Source organism: Etheostoma spectabile, chromosome 14 (genome assembly GCF_008692095.1).
Source record: "Etheostoma spectabile isolate EspeVRDwgs_2016 chromosome 14, UIUC_Espe_1.0, whole genome shotgun sequence".
NCBI classification, from domain to species: domain Eukaryota; kingdom Metazoa; phylum Chordata; class Actinopteri; order Perciformes; family Percidae; genus Etheostoma; species Etheostoma spectabile.
The window spans coordinates 8,753,274-8,770,436 of NC_045746.1; the positions used below are offsets into that span (position 1 = coordinate 8,753,274).

The window sequence follows — 17,163 nt, forward strand, 5'->3', positions numbered from 1 at the left end:
AAATAAACTCCCATGTTTCCAAAGCTGCAGATGCTCAGCTTTTGTTAATATTTCACTCCGCCACAAGTTCCCACCACACTTCCATGCTGTACTAGACAATAGAGAATTATATTCACATGTGCACGTGATGGGTTGGATGACAACGACAGGGAAGAAACGTACATCACTAAATTTGAGCTGGGGATATGAAGGTAAATGTGGTGCAAATTGGGAGAGCTTGTCGAATGCGATGAGCACTTGGAGATCGAAACATCTGATCTTGTATGTTAAAATTTGCAATTGTAAAACATATTCACACACTTGATATGAATTAGAAGGCACACAAAGAAAAAAAAAACAAGTACAAGTAGAAAATCTGAACTTTTAAATTGAAATTTTGCACTTGTAGAAAATGTTCACACACCTGTATTCTGAATGTGAACTCCCAGAAAAGATGTTCGCAAATGTGTTGATTGATATTTACATGAACAAAATGGCCGCTAAAAACTTGTAATTCCACATTTATCAGTATACTTTTTTTTTATTTTTATTTTTTTTTACTTGGGTTAATTTTCCATCACAACCACAACTCAGTAACTACAACCCTCCAAAGTCTGTCACTGCAACTTCCCGTGTGCTCTCTTGCATCACGGAGTGGTAAACCTGCGTGCCTCGACTTTACGCAACACTTTTGGCGATACATTTGGTGCGAAACTCATTTGTACCTGTGGACTCTGTGGCTGGGGAGCGCTGCGCCAACAGGACGCAAAGCAGGGTTTTTACCGTCAGATGAGCGACACCTCTGTCTGGCTTTTTTATGTAGCATGGAAGCTTGGTGGAATAGCATGCTAGCGTTAGCCAAATAACCAGCCAGCCTGCTTCTAAATAAATACCTTTTAATCATCTAAACACTTTTAAACAGTCAAAACTGAAACAGTGGCGGTGAGCTCCAGGTCCTGCAGCCGCAGACGGACCGTCCACAAACAAGATTTTTTGTTCTGCAAGTTCTCACGTCGTATTCTACGAGCTCTCACATTTTCATATCGGGACCCCTGACCCTTGTGGGGCCACTGAAATGACTGAGTTTCCGACAAACCCCTACAAAGACACACACAACCACTACTGAGAGAGCTGCAAATCGACCATTAAGAAAATTAAAGAAATGCCAAACAACTACTGAGAGAGGCAAAAAGATGCCAAACAACTCCAAAGAGACACCAAACCGAACTAAAAATACAATTTCAACTTCATCTTCAGTCTGGGTCCATGTCAGTGCCCAGAGACCCATTGTCTTGAAAACCATTCATTGATTGACAACAGAGGTTGAGAATGATAACGCCATACAGTATCTTTTAAAAGCAATTTAATTCAGTTTAAACATTTCCCATGGGTTAGTTAGTGAGAAACAAAAGTCTGACCATGGCTCATAGTTTGAACGTCTAGTTTAAAAATTATTTTAAAACGACAACAGAAACAAAATACAGTGACATGTAACACTACAAAAACCATCTGCGATGTCTTGAAGATTATTTCCTTGTGATCGTGAGGGCTAGGTGGCTGTGCTCAGTGTGATGCATTACAGTACCGGTGGTAAATGGGTTTAATTATTGCTCATATTTCCATAAACAAGGGCCTGTTGTAGCAGCCAGATGGTTATTACAGCTACTTTGGAATCCAAAATGAGATGAGATGCTTCAAAATGGCTGCATTACCAAAACGAACTGGACTTGAAATGACACAAAATCAACTTGAACAACATAATTAAAAAAAGCCAATGTGCGTTCTTGTGTAAACACAATTTTCTATTATAAATAATGTCTTCTTCTGAAAACATTATTTCAATTTGAAAGCTTATGGATCATAGAAGAATATTCCTTTGGCTTTTTTGTTGCTCGTTTTTTTGTTGTTGTTGCTGAGCTTGAAAAAAAAAAAAAAAAATGTGTGGCCGGCTACGTGTGTGCCTTGTATCAAATCCCTTGAAAAAGTATGAAAAGCCAATATATAAATATAAATATATACAAAATAGTCAATCCATCAAAAAGGGTAGGAATGCAGGTTTTTGACATGTTTTCTCCAGAACTGAACTAGGCCTACATTTCTAGGGATATTCTCTTACAAGTCAAATTCAAATGTATTTCACACCGCAAACGCTGAGACATATTAGAAATGCATGGGATGCACTCTGAATGGGATTTTGTGAGAAGGGAACAAAGATATGAGAGGTGCAAGCAAAGTGCTACAATAACTGTGGGCATTCTCTTTCAACAGATGTGGAAAAAAAAGAAAGAAAAAAAACAGAGGTTCAGAATTAATCAAGGAGAAGAAAATCCAAATGGTGGATTTTGTCACCTCCCCTGGCTTGTTTGAAATGTACAAAAAGGAGTGGAACACAGTGTGAATAAAGAGGCAAGACTAAAATAAAAAGGCAGTAATATAGCAATGAATTGGCATTCACAGGGAAAAGAATGATGCAATAAAAATGTGCTGCTGGTGTGCCCCGGCAGGCCTCATTTCCATTGGGGCCCTTAGAAACAAATTGTGGATTTTTGCTCAGAACCACAGTAGCAATCTGTGTGGATAAATCTAAGCAATTCAACAATAAAGGAGCTCCTTGGTTTCCTCGTGTGGTCAGATTTAATAACTTTGGATCACTTTGGCTTCCTGTCTTCTCCGTAGTGTCTTTGCTTTGGTTCCCCCGTGACCCTCTACTCCATCAGTTCTAGCCCTTTACCAGGGGCCTTTGATAGGTGGGCCCTTTGGGCTGTACTCTACTTGATGGCTCATACAATCTCCAGGATTACACCGGCCATCGTGTCCCTTTGCACCAGGCTGCCCAGGCGAGCCTGGGATCCCAGGAACACCCTGCTGCCCAACAGGACCTGGGGGTCCCATCTTACTATAGCCTGGGGGGCCTGGGACACCTGTAAAAAGAAGGGAAATAAATGGAATGATTGTGGCACTACAACTGCCCTGCTACTTGGCTGTAAAGAGGATATATTCAAAAAGAGAAAACAAAAGAGTAAAAGGAATAGTTCGACATGTTGGGGTAAAACACACTGTCCCTTTAAAGCTTCAGTCAGATCATTAACATCATTAAAATCCTATTTTGATTATTTGATGTGAGCAAGGTTGCTTCTTCAGCCCAAAATAAATGAACTGTAAATTGGCTGCAGATGCTAATTCGCTGAATTAGCCAAAGCTATCTGAACTCCAAGATGATTAAGGTTAAGGAATGTCAGATGTTGTTTTGGGTGGTATGAATAAGTCTGTCGTTTTAGTCATTTTTTACTTTCATCATGCTGGTAATTTACTTACCAACAATAAATGCAAACTTAGTAATTAGCATCATTTCTGTGATGACAGCAATGCTAAGGGTTTAGCATCAGTATAAGTGTTCAGAGTTCAGCTCAGTTCGCAGTGTTGTTAAAAGAAAAGGTGATGTAATGTGATAAACTTGACCCAGCTTTTCTTTTCTTTTTTTAGGAACATGCAGGCATACAATTCAAAGCAAAAAATCATTTATCAGGTTGAACATTAAATATCTTGTCTTTGTGCTATATTCAATTGAATATAAGTTGAAAAGGATTTGCAAATCATTGTATTCTGTTTAGGTTTTACACAACGTTCCAACGTCACTGGACAAAATGTGACATTAGAAGGGATTTACTGTAACTAAAATAATAATTTGAATGTCTAAAATGCAGAAACTTTTTTTGTCAATACGCATGGTGAAATGTGCTAAACGTTGCTAACTGTTAGCTGTAGGGTTAACCCTTGTGTTGTCTTCCCGTCAACCGTGAAAAGAAAATGTTTTGGTCACTTTTTTCTTCAACATTATTATTGCTTTTTCTGACATTTTTGTCACTTTTTCAATGTTGTGGGTGCTTTTTGTTGTTTGTTCACAAAGTTTTTTTGAGTTTTTTTTGTCCACAAGCTTATTTTGACGGCCCATTTTTTGTGACAAAAAAAAAAAAACCTAACTGAAAATGGGTCAAATATGACCCAAGGACAACATGAGGGGTACGTAAGGCTGACACACAATATGGCTGCCACCTCTTTACTCACTGATCCATGGACAAGTGGGGATATGTTACCTGGTGCTCCTGGAGGTCCTACATCTCCCATCTCTCCAACACCCTTATCTCCTTTTTCTCCATTTGGTCCTCGTGGTCCTACAGAAAGAGACGCACATATTTGGACAACATGACAGATAAACCGTTTGCAGTTAGCTAATGATGACACTTGTCACGGTGCATAAAAGATTACTGGTGTAACTGATGGCTCACCAGGGGGCCCTGTGACTCCTGGTCGGCCTTGCCTGCCCATCTGTCCCGGGTTTCCAGGGGCACCTGGGTTCCCGGGACTACCTGGAGTTCCGTCTTTGCCAGGCGGCCCAGGCCGACCTGGTGACGCCACCATCTCCACTGGCATCTGCATGCGAGACATGTAGTAGGCCATTCTCTCTGGGGAGGGGAAATGTGCAAGGACAAACAATGAATTCACCGTGGCAATAACAGAGGTGTCCCGGAGGAGAAATGGAATAATTCTTTGAAAGAAAGATATGCATCTGAAGAAAAGATTTTGCTCTAGACTAAAAACTGCAGCATTATACACAGTAAACATTCACAGAATGCAATGCACATGTGCTCACCATCAAAGATCTTGATGACCTGCTGGCGGATGAAGTTCTTGACTTCATCATAATTGACTACAGCCTGTTTAAGAGTAGAGAAATGAAGAGAAAAAACAAAAGGGCCAACATTAATCAAGGAACATAATTAAAACATTCATTATTAAAAAGTGCAGAGGGAGCTTGTCAGGGCCTCCAGCCACTGCACTGTGTCTTCTAAGTTTGTTATTGCATGATTTGGATGTAATAAAAGGTTTTAGTAAATAAATCAATAATTAAGTGTAATGAAACTGTTTCGCACATCATTTCCTGGCAACCCTGGAGTTCCAGGGAGACCGGGTGAGCCTTCCAAGCCTGGGCTTCCCCTCTCTCCTCTTGGTCCGACCGGGCCGATCATAGGCTGTGCGTCTTTGGAGTGGTAACCTCCACCGCCGGGGGGCCCTGGTCTTCCTCTCTCCCCTGGGGGACCCTTCTGGCCCGCAGCTCCTGGTTCGCCCTGGGAGACAGACACACATGCACACAGGTCTTAGGTTAATGAAAATGCCAGTTGCGTAGTATAGAATGCCATACGAAATGTCATTAATAATGTCAAAGCATAGTCATAGTATAGAATGTCATAAAAACAACAGATAGAATGTAATATGAAAGTCAAAGTATAGTGTAACATTGACAATGTCATGAAAGACCACAAGTCATAGTATAGTATGTAGTAAAAAAAGCCACGTTGTTATGGTTTGGGTGGTTGCTTTGGTTTCTTTTTCTCCCTGGGTTTTTTCGGTCCTGTCTCGTCTCCTCGTGCTTGTGTCTTAGTTTCCTCCCTGGTCTTGTGTGGTAGTCTCTGTCTTGTGTTCCCCTGTGAGTGTGTGTTTGGTTTCCTGTTCTATTTTGAAGGTTGGTCTCTTTCTCGTCTTGTCTCTAGTTTTACTTCTTGTCTGTCTGATTGTCCTGCCCCGCCCTAATGTGACGTATCACCTGTACCTCGTTACCTTGTTACCTCTTGTATTTAACCTCTGTGTTCCCTTTGTTTTTTGTCAGATTGTTTGTGTTCCTTTGTGCCGGGCTGTTCATCATTCTGTCAGGAGTTTTCTACGTGTTGTTCCCGTACCTTTTTCCCTGCCGTTGTTCCCTGTTTTTGTTTTGCGTTCCCCACTGGACCGTTTTGGGACTATTTTTGGCTTTTGAGACTGTGCGGCTTTTGCTGGATCCTGTATTTTTGTGGACTTTGTTTTTTGTTAAATAAAGCCTTGTGAATCTCTCTCCTGCCTGCTGCCTTCTCTGCTACTGGGTCCTCACTCCGCTCTCATCACACACATAACAGGATGTTAAAAAGAGTCAGAGTATAGTGACACGTCAAGAAAAAAAAATAATTAGCTTTTTGACAACGGTATAGTATAGTATCTCAAATTATTCATAGGATGGTATGTTAAAAAAAAGCTTTAAGCTATAATATAGAATCTCAAGAAAATTCATCAAAAAGTATGTCAGAAAAAAGTCATAAAGAGTCATGGTATAGCATGGTAAAAATAAATCATAGTTTTTAGTTTAAAAGGTTATAGTATGGTACATATTGGGAAAAAGTCAAAGTAATGCATGTTGAAAGGGCAAAAGCCAAAGTGATAAAAAAAAATCATTGTATTTCGAAAAAAGTGTTAAAATAAGCCATAAAATTGTATGTCAAAAAAGTAAAAAACTCACTGTATAGTATGAAGAAAAGTGATGAAAAATGCCATAGTGAAAGTGAAAAAACCTCATAGCATGATGAAAAGTGATAAAGAAGCCCTAGTATGTCAAAAAAGCAGAAAAACATCATAGTACAGTATGTTAAAAAAGTGATGAAAAAGTCATAGTATAGTATGTTGAAAAAAGTAGAAAAAGCCCATAGTATAGTATGTCAAAATAAAGTCATAGTATAATATGTGGAAAAAGTGAAAAAATTTATAGTATGGTATATCGAAAAAAAAGTGATGAAAAAGTCATAGTGTAGTATGTCAAAAAAGAAAAAAAAGCCATAGTATAGGATTTAAAAAGACGTGAAAAAGTCATAGTACATTATGTCGAAATAAAAGAAAAAAATGTCTGGGTTTGAACAACCAACCTCTTAGTCATGAGGCTACCATTTCACCTTACAGCCATAGGTCACAGAGGAATACATATGGAAAAAATGTAATAAATATAGTATTGTATGTTGAAAGAAATTCTAAAAAAGGATATAGCATGTCAAAAAAGTTCAAAAAGACATAGTATTGTATGTCGAAAAAAGGGATGACAATGTCATAGTAAAGTATGTAGAAAAAAGAGAAAAAGCCACAGTATAGTGTGTGAAAAAAGTGAAAAAAGTCATTGTGTAGTATGTCGAAAAAAAGGGATGAAAAAGCCAGTGATTGAACAACCAACTTAGTTGTCATGAGTCTACCAATTTACCTCACAGCCATAGGTCACAGATAAATGCAGGTGGAAAAACGTCATAGCTAGCATATGGCATGTCGAAAGAAATTATAAAAGAGTTATAGTATAGCGTGTCAAAAAAAGTTAAAAAAGACTAAGTATTCCATGCTGAAAAAAGTGATGAAAAAGTCATAGTATAGTATGTGAAAAAAGTGAAAAAGTCATAGTATAGTAGGTCAAAAAAATTGGAAAAAGACCATAGTATAGTATGTAGAAATAAAGTCATTGTATAGTATGTGGGAAAAAGTGATGAAAAAAGTCATACTTTACAATGACTTTTTAATCACTTTTTTGACATGTTGAGTAAAAGCCATACTATAGTATGTCAAAGAAAGCCATAGTATGGTATGTCAACATAAGTGATGAAAAAAGGCATTGTATACTATGTCAAAAAAATGATTACAAAGTCACAGTTTAGCATGTCGAAAAAAAGTGGAAAAAAAAATAGTATGTGGAAAAAGCAAAAAAAATCATAGTGTATCATGTAGAAAAAAACCATATTATTGTATGTGGAAAACAAATTATAAAAATGTCATGGAATATTATGTCAAAACAAGTATAGTATGTTGAAAAAAGTGATGAAAAATGTCATACTATACTATGACTTTTTAATCACTTATTTGACGTAGTATATTAGATGGAAAAAAAATGAAAAAAGCCATTGTATAGTATGTTGAAAAACGTGAAAAAAGTCATAGTATACTATGTCAAAAAGTGACTAAAAAGTCATACAGTATGTCAAAAAAAGTGAAAAAAGCCATAGTATCGCATGTCGAAAAAAGCCCTAGTTTAGTATGTTGAAAAATGCCATAGTGTAGTACGTCAAAAAAAGTAGAAAAAGCCCATATGTATGTTGAAAAAAGTGAATAAAGTCATAGTATAACATGTTGAAAATGTCAAAAATAATGATAAAAATGTCACAGTATAGTTTGGCGAAAAAAATGGATGAAAAAAATAGGTAACAGAGAAACGCATTTAGAAAAAAGTGATAACCCACCTAGTGGTCATGAGTCTCCCATTTTACCTCACAGCCATAAGTCACAGAGAAATACATGTGGAAAAATGTCAGAGCTGTAGTATTGCAAGATGAAAGAAATTAGAAATAGTCATAGTGTAGTATGCAGAAAAAAAAAAAAAAAAACATAGTATAGTATGTTGAAAAAATCTCTTAGTATAGTATGTGGAAAAAAAGTGAAAAAAGTCATAGTATAGTATGTAAAAAAAGCAATAGTATTGTATGTAAAAAAACAAATGATAAAAATGTCATAGTATAGTATTTCAAAAAAAGCCAAAGTCTTGTATGTCGAAAAAAGCCATAATATAGTATGTCGGAAAAAGTCAAAGCATACAATCAAATCCAAAGATTGATTGTATGTGGAAAAAATGAAAAAAAAAACATAGTATAGTATGTGGAAAAAAGTCATAGTATACAATGTCAAAAAAAGCCGTAGTATAGTATGTTGAAAAAAGGTTATGAAAAAAGTCATAGTATACAATGTTAAAAAAAAAGTGATTACAAAGTCATAGTATAATATGTGGAAAAATGTAAAAAAAAGCCATAGGATAGTATGCCAAAAAAATGTATAGGATAATATGTTGAAAAAAAGCCATCATATAGTATGTTCAAAAAAGTATTTAGAAAAAAGCTATAGTATAGTATGTCAAAAGAAGTGATGAAAAAAGTCATAGTATACTATGTCAAAAACATTAAGAAGTCACAGTATAGTATGTCAAAAAAGTGAAAGAAGGTCATTGTAAAGTATGTGGAAAAAAGCACAAAAGTCATAGTATTGTATGTAAAAAAACCACATTATACAATGTAAAAAACAATGATGAAAAAGTGATAGTAGAAAAGTGAAGAAGAAAAGTGAAAAAAGCCAGTGTATAACATGTGAAAAAACGTGAAATAAATCCTAGTAGTATGTCGAAAAAAGCCATAGCATAGTACGTTGCAAAAAGTTGAAAAAGATCATAGTATAGTATGTGGACTTAAAGTCAGTGTATAGTATGTGAAAAAAGTGAAAAAAAGTCATAGTATAGTATGAAAAAAGCCATAGTCTTGTATGTCTAAAAAAATTGATAAAAAAGCCATAGTATAGTATGTGAAAAAACTCATAATATACTATGTCAAGAGATTGAATGTATGTGGAAAGAAATGAAAAAGTGAACAAAGTCATAGTATGGCAAAAAAAGCCATAGCGTTATATGTACAAAAAACATTATAAAATTGTCATAGTATAGTATGTGGAAAAAAGTCATAGTATAGTATGTCAAAAAAGCCATAGTTTAGTATGTTGAAAAAACTCATAGTATAGTATGTCAAAAAAAGCCATAATATAGTATGTTGAAAATACTTTTAGTGTAGTATGTCAAAAAAAGCTATGGTATAGTATGTTGAAAATAATAAAGAAAAAAGACATAGTATACTATGTCAAAAAAGTGATAAAAAGTCATAGTATAGTATGTCAAAAAAAGTCATAGTGTAGTATGTCAAAAAAAGCTATAGTATTGTATGTGGAAAAAAAGTCATAGCATACTATTTCAAAAGATTGATTGTATGTGGAAAAAAATGATTGAAAAGTCATAGTATGGTATGTGGAAAAATGTGAAAAAGCCTTAGTATAGTATCTCGAAAAGAAATGATAAAAATGTCATAGTATAGTATTTAAAAAAAGTGATGAAAAAATGTCATACTATACTATGACTTTTTAATCACTTGTTTAACATAGTATACAGTGGTGTGAAAAAGTGTTTGCCCCCTTCCTCATTTCCTGTTCCTTTGCATGTTTGTCACACTAAGTGTTTCGGAACATCAAACCAATTTAAACAAAGTCAAGGACAACACAAGTAAATACAAAATGCAATTTGTAAATGAAGGTGTTATTATTAAAAGATGAAAAAAAAATCCAAACCATCATGGCCCTGTGTGAAAAAGTGATTGCCCCCTAAACCTAATAACTGGTTGGGCACCTTAGCAGCAACAACTGCAACCAAGCGTTTGCGATACGTGCAATGAGGCTTTACAGCGTCTGGAGGAATTTTGGCCCACTCATCTGTGCAGATTGTCCTAATCAGTTACATTAGAGGGTTTTCAAGCATGAACGGCCTTTTTAAGGTATACCACAACATCTCAATGGATTCAGGTCAGGACTTTGGTAGGCCACTCAAAGTCTCATTTTGTTTTTCCTTCAGCCATTCGGTGGTGGACTGCTGGTGTGTTTAGGACATTGTCCTGCTGCAGATGGTCGACATCTCCTTCAGGATCTCTTGGTAGACAGCAGAATTCATAGTTCCTTTTATCACGGCAAGTTTCCAGGTCCTGAAGCAGCAAAACAGCCCCAGACCATCACACTACCACCACCATATTTTACTGTTGGTATAATGGCTTTTATGAAATGCAGTGTTCCTTCTACGCCAGATATATTGGACACACACCTCCAAAGAGTTCCACTTTTGTCTCATCGGTCCACAGAATGTTGTCCCAAAAGTCTGGGGATCATCAAGATGTGTTGTGGAGAAATGAGACGAGCTTTGATATTCTTTTTGCTCAGCAGTGGTTCTCCTTGGAACTGCCATGCAGGCCATTTTTGCCCAGTCTTTTCCTGATGGTGGAGGCATGAACGCTGACCTAACTGAGGCAGTGAGGCCTGCAGTTCTTTGGACGTTGTGTGGGGTCTTTTGTGACCTCTAGGATGAGTCGTCGCTGCACTCTTGGGGTAATTTTGGGCAGCCGGCCACTCCGGGAAGGTTCACCACTGTTCCATGTCTTCGCCATTTGTGGATAATGGCTCTCACTGTGGTTTGTGGATTCCCAAAGCTTTGGAAAGGCTTTATAACCCTTTCCAGACTGATAGATCTCAATTACTTTCTTTCTCATTTGTTCCTGAATTTCTTGGGTCTCGGCATGATGTGTAGCTTTTAAGGATCTTCTGGTGGACCTTACGTGTGTCAAGCAGCTCCTATTAAGTGATGCCTTGATTGTGAACAGGTGTGGCAATAATCAGGCCTGGGTGTGGCTAGAGAAATGAACTCAGATGGGGACAACCACAAGTTATAGATGTTTTAACAAGGGTGAAATCACTTTTTCACACAGGGCCATGATGGTTTGGATTTTTTTCACCTTAATAATAAACACCTTAATTTACAAATTGCATTTTGTGTACTTGTGTTGTCTGACTATTGTTTAAATTGGTTTGATGTTCCGAAACACTTAAGTGTGAACACATGCCCCAAACTGCAAAGGAACAGGAAATGAGGAAGGGGGCAAACACTTTTTCACACCACTGTACTATGTGGAAAAAAAGTGAAAAAAGCCACAGTTTAGGATGTCAAAAAAGTCAAGAAAAAAGGCATAGTATACTATGTCAAAAAATGATTAAAAAGTCATTGTATTGTATGTCGTAAAGAGTGAAAAAAGCCATAGTATGGTATGTGGAAATAAAGTCATTGTATGGTATGTGGAAAAAGTTTAAAAAAAGACATAGTGTAATATGAAAAAAAGCAATAGCACCGTTACTAGAAAGGTTTTTATAAAAATGTCATAGTATAGTATTTCGAAAAAAGCCATAGTATAATATATCGAAAAAAGTGAAAACAGCCGTAGTATAGTATGTTGAAAAAAAGCCATAGTTTTGTATGTTAAAAAAAACTTGATAAAAATGTCATAGTATAACATGTCAAAAAAGCCATAGTACAGCATGTCAAAATAATTGAGGAAAAATATCATACTATACTATGACTTTTCAATCACTTGTTTGAGATAGTATACTATTTTTGGAAAAAGTAAAAAAAAGCCATACTATAGTATAAGTGATGAAAAAAAGGCATAGTATACTATGTCTAAAAAAGATTAAAAAGTCTTAGTATTGTATGTCATAAGAAGTGAAAAAGCCATAGTATAGTATGTGAAAATAAGTGAAAGAGTCATAGTGTAGTCCGTTGAAAAAAGCAGAAAAAGTATGTGAAAATTAAGTCATTGTATAGTATGTCGAAAAAAGCAATAGAACAGTAGGCTGAAAATAGTGAAGAAAAAAGACATTGTATACAATGTCAAAAAAAGTTTTTAAAAAGCTCATAGTACAGTATGTCGAAAAAAACGGATATAAAAAGCCTAGGACACAGAAAGTCATAGTATAGTATAGTATACTATGAGTATAGTATGTACAGTATATACTATACTATGACTTATAATATCCTATAAGTCATAGTATAGTATGTGGAAAAAAGTGAAAAAAAATCACAACATAGCATAGTATATATAGTACATAGTATAGCATAGTATATAGTAGTGTGGAAAAAAGGGAAAAAAGTTGAATGTCAAAAAAAGTCATAGTGTAGTATGTCTAAAAAAATCCATAGTATAGTATGTCTAAAAAAGTGATAAAAAGCCATAGTATAGTATGTTGAAAAAATGTATTGAAAACACCATACTATAGTATCTCTAAAAAAGCCATAGTATAGTATGTCAAAAAAGTGATCAGTATAATATGTTGAAATAAAGTTATTATAGTAAGTATAAAAAGTTTTTAAAATCTTATAGTATAATATGGAAAAAACGGAGAAAAAAGCCAGGGACAAAGAAAAGCCTGAAATTAAACAGCCAACCTAATGGTCATGAGACAACCCTTTTACTTAAAAAAAGTTTTTAAAAAAGCACATAGTATAGTATGTTGAAAAAAGTAATATCATAGTATGTCAAAAAAATGATATTAATGTCATGGTAAAGTATTTAGAAAAAAAGTTTAAAAAGCTCATAGTATAGTATGTCAAAAAAAGCTATAGTGTAGTACAACGAAAAAAGTGATGAAAGAAGAAGAAGATTGTGGAAAAATTGGAAAAAGTATTAGTATAGTATGTTGAAAAAAGCCATAGTATAGAATGTTAAAAAAAGAAGTAATAAAAAAGCTAGGGACACAGAAAAGCCTGAGACATACAACAGCCAACCTAGCTGCCATGAGACCACCATTTTACCTCCAAGCCATAGGTCACAGAGCGAGATGTGTCAAAATAGTCATAGTATAACATAAGTGACAAAAAATCATAACATAGCATAGTACAGTATATATAGTACATCATAGTATAGCATAGTATATAGTATGTGGGAAAAACTGTGTGAAAAGTCCTATGTCAAAAAAAGCCATAGTGTAGTATGTTAAAAAAAGTAATATTATAGTATGTCCAAAAAAGTGATAAAATGTCACAGTAAAGTATGTCAAAAAAAGTGGAAAAAGACCATGTTGAAATAAAGTCATAGTGTAGTATAGTATCTCAAAAGTATAGTATAGTCTCTCAAAAAAAATGATTAAAAAGTCATAGTATAGTATGTTGGAAAAATAATGAAAGCCGTATGTTGAAAAAAAACATAGTATAGTATGTCAAAAAAAGTGATTACAAAGTCATAGTATAGTATGTCGAAAAAAAGTGATGAAAATGCCATATTATAGTATGTCTGAAAAAAGCCATAGTATAGTACAGTATGTCCAAAAAAGTAATAAAAAAGTTACAGTATAGTATGTCAAAATAGTCATAGTATAGTATATATGGTATATAGTATAGTATAGTATATAGTGTGTGGAAATAAAGTGAAAAACCTATAGTATAGTATGTTTAAAAAAGCCATAGTCTAGTATGTTGAAAAAAGCTCATAGTATAGTATGTCGAAATAATGTGATTGCATACTATGGGGAAAAAAGTCATATTATATAGCCACAGATCATAAAGTAATTGATAGGGAACAAAGCCACATGATTGTGCTGTTGAATGAAACTCATATACGTTGACTGAAACTCATATATCATCATATCATATGACAACAAATTATTTAAAAAAAAATCACAGTATGGTATGTCAAAAAAAGTGAAACAAAGACAGTACAATATGTAGAAAAATGTGAAAAAGTCATAGAATAGTATATTGAAAAAGTTGATTGTTATGCTACACTTCTATAGCAGTATAATTGAATTGTTAAGCTATAGCATAACATGTCAAAAAATAATCACGAAAAAAAAAAAGTCATAGTATATAGTTTGTAGAAAAAGTCAAAGTGTAGTTTGTTTAAAAAAGTACAGTGTAGAAAAAAAAGTCATCAATTTGCCACTATTTTGCTACTGTATAATGCCGTATGACAAGGAGGAACGTGGAAGACCTTTTTATCATATAATAGTTTTCTGTGTGCAATAACAATGTGAAAAATCTTAGGTCCAATAATAATAATATCTATATCCACAAGCTTTTTATAAAGTGTATATTTCCGCACTTTTGCAACTATAACTTCAATAGGTTTAGCTCACAGCCATCCCCTGTCCCTTCTACCGCTCCACCAACCCAATACACCCCCCATTGCATCCTCCCCCCCCTTTTGTTCACACACCCCCCTCCTCACCCTCAGCCCTCCTGCAGTCAGCCTCTCCCCCCACCACACTACAGCACATTCCCCTCCCCCCACTGACACTTCAAGCTCCCCCCTGCTTTACATTCACACCTGGCCAGGTGAAGAGACAGCTGGAGAGGCTACACCAGGCAAGGCTGCTGGCCCGGACGGCATCAGCACAAGGGTCCTGAAGACCGCGCCAGTCAGCTGTCTGGTGTTCTCCAGTACCTCTTCAACCTGAGCCTGAGCTGCAGAGGGTGCCGCTGTTGTGGAAGACGTCCTGCCTTGTCCGGTCCCAAGAAGTCGACTCCATCTGGCCTTAAGGACTCCGCCAGTGGCTCTCACATCTCATGTGATGAAGGTGCTGGAGGGCTGGTCTTGGCCTACCTGAGGCCGCAGGTGAGTTTTCTCGGACCCTCTACAGTTTGCTACCAGCCTCGACTGGGAGTGGATGACGCTGTCATCTATCTTCTGCAGCGAGCTCATTTGCACCTGGATGGTGGTGGCGGCACGTAAGAATCACATTTTTTGATTTCTCCAGTGCATTCAACACCATCCAGCCTCTGCTACTGTGGTGAGAAGCTGCGGGTGATGGGTGTCGGTGCGTCCATAGTCTCCTGGATCACTGACTACTGACAGACAGACCACAGGTCGTTCCGCCTGGACCGTGTTCTGTCTGATGTGTGGGTGAGTGGGACGGGGGCCCCACAGGGGACTGTGCTGTCTCCTCCTGTTCACCTATACACCCAGACTTCCAGTACAACTCAGAGCGTCCCTACAGAAGTTTTCTGATGACTTGCAGTTGTTGGGTGTATAAGGGATGGACAGGAGGGGGGTACAGGGCACTGGTGGGTGACTTTGTGGAGTGGTCTGGTAAGAACCACCTGCTGCTGAACGTGGATAAGACCAGAGAGATGGTGATCGACTTCAGGAGGAAGGGAACGGCTCCGCAGCCCCTATGCATTCTGGGAAGTGACGGGAAATGGTGGAGGATTACAGATACCGGGTGTCAACATCGACAGCAGGCTGAACTGGAGGGTCAACAGCACAGCTGTTTACAAGAAGGGATGAGCAGACTCTATTTCCTGAGGAAGCTGAGATCCTTAACGTGTGCAGCAGGATGGAGACCTTCTACCAGTCGTTGTGGCCAGTGCTCTGTTCTCCTCCGTCATCTGCTGGGGCAGCAGCATCGGAGCCAGCGATACAAACAGACTGACAAAACATGATCAGGAAGGCTGGCTCCGTGATCGGCTGCAAACAGACACATTTGAAGCTGTGGTGGAGGGAGGTCGCTGAACAAACGTATCTATCATGGATAACCCTGACCACCCTCCCACCCCACACTGGTCCAACAGAGGAGCAGCTTCTCAAGAGGCTCCGACAGTTTAAATGCCGCACGGACCGCTACAGGAAATCATCCTACCTCAGACATAAAAACTCTTCAACACGTTCACCCTGGGGGGTAGATGAGACTGCGGACACACAATACTACAATAGGGCAACCGGCACGACGGGTCATATTTACAAAAGCTGCACATTTTTGTTTTGTTTTTTCCCATCTTGTATATACTTAAATATTTGTTTTACATTCTATTATTTTTTTTCTATATTTTGTTATTATAATTATAATTATTTCATGTATATTGTATGTATGTATATTGTGTGTGCTGCTGTACCACGTAATTTCCCATTTTTTTGGGATCAATAAATATCTATCTATCTATCTATCTATCTAACAGCGGTTTTTCTCTTCACATTATTCTTGTACTTTATATTTTATTCATTTTTTATTTAGTTTCATATTTTTATTGTATTTCAAAAAAAAAAGAAGTGTATTTCTTCCTAAGTTTTTTGAAGAACTAACCAAGAGCATTACATTCAATCTACTTGTATGGCCCTGTACCTGTCTAAATGGCGATAAACATCTTTTCTATTGTATTAAAAATGGCATGCGATGATAACTGAGATGCATATGCAGATGCATATGATTTATAATAATAAATCATAACTCACGGCAGAAGAAGCGGGGCCTTTCAGACAGCTTTTTTGGCTACGTCTACATCACTTTCCACACTACTGAGCCCACCATTCAGGTCGTTTAAATACCTGCTACATTAGCGACGGTGATTTATCAAGGACAAAGCAGCCCATAATGGACGTCTAATGTTTACACGTCAGCGAGAGACAAGCGGCTCTTGAAATAGAGAGGAGGAAGAAGAATAGAGGAGTCTGTTCTCGCCTTTTCCTCAGTTCTCCTCTTCTGTGCAGCTAAACCCCTGACAAAGCCGTCCTGTCAGTGTGACAAATAGCCTCATCTAGCATCTCCCCTCAGGCTTAATAGCATTATCCCCGAGGCAGAGAATAACTTTATCACTGCATCCACCTACAGTACTGGAAGACTGTGTCTAAAACAGATCCAACAGGCCCTGATGCTACGGAGGGCTAGGAGACGGCCCACCGCCAGTTTGGAGAGGGGTTGAAATGAGGTGAGGAGGAAGGAGGGTGTGTCGGCGAGAGGGTCGGGGGGGTTAGTGAACTGATGACTGTGTTAGGTGTGGGTGCTGAGTGGGCAGAAATGGAGAGAGGAAACGTGTTCGGCAGGCCCAAGTCTCATTAAGCTCAGAGGAACAGAAAGAGGGGGCATACCAATTCAGAGGGTCTGCGGAGGCGACGGATGGATGATGCTCGGCTTGACGACACACAAACACACACACGCACACACACGCGCACACACACACAC

The 17,163-nt window shown here is 37.3% G+C and overlaps 1 protein-coding gene across 4 annotated transcripts in view; it reads right to left on the minus strand.

The window, feature by feature from the left end:
- Positions 1-1,325: 1,325 nt before the first annotated feature.
- The window catches only part of col16a1 (collagen, type XVI, alpha 1), an 88,634-nt gene continuing 72,796 nt past the window's right edge, over positions 1,326-17,163 (minus strand). For all 4 annotated transcript variants that reach the window (XM_032535244.1, XM_032535245.1, XM_032535241.1 and 1 more), the window contains 5 exons: positions 4,911-5,105; positions 4,631-4,694; positions 4,266-4,442; positions 4,074-4,151; positions 1,326-2,900 (listed from right to left, as the gene is read on the minus strand). In XM_032535244.1, the coding sequence (XP_032391135.1) occupies positions 2,707-2,900; positions 4,074-4,151; positions 4,266-4,442; positions 4,631-4,694; positions 4,911-5,105 (708 nt within the window). In that variant the 3' untranslated portion in view covers positions 1,326-2,706. The remainder of the gene's footprint in view (positions 2,901-4,073; positions 4,152-4,265; positions 4,443-4,630; positions 4,695-4,910; positions 5,106-17,163) is intronic.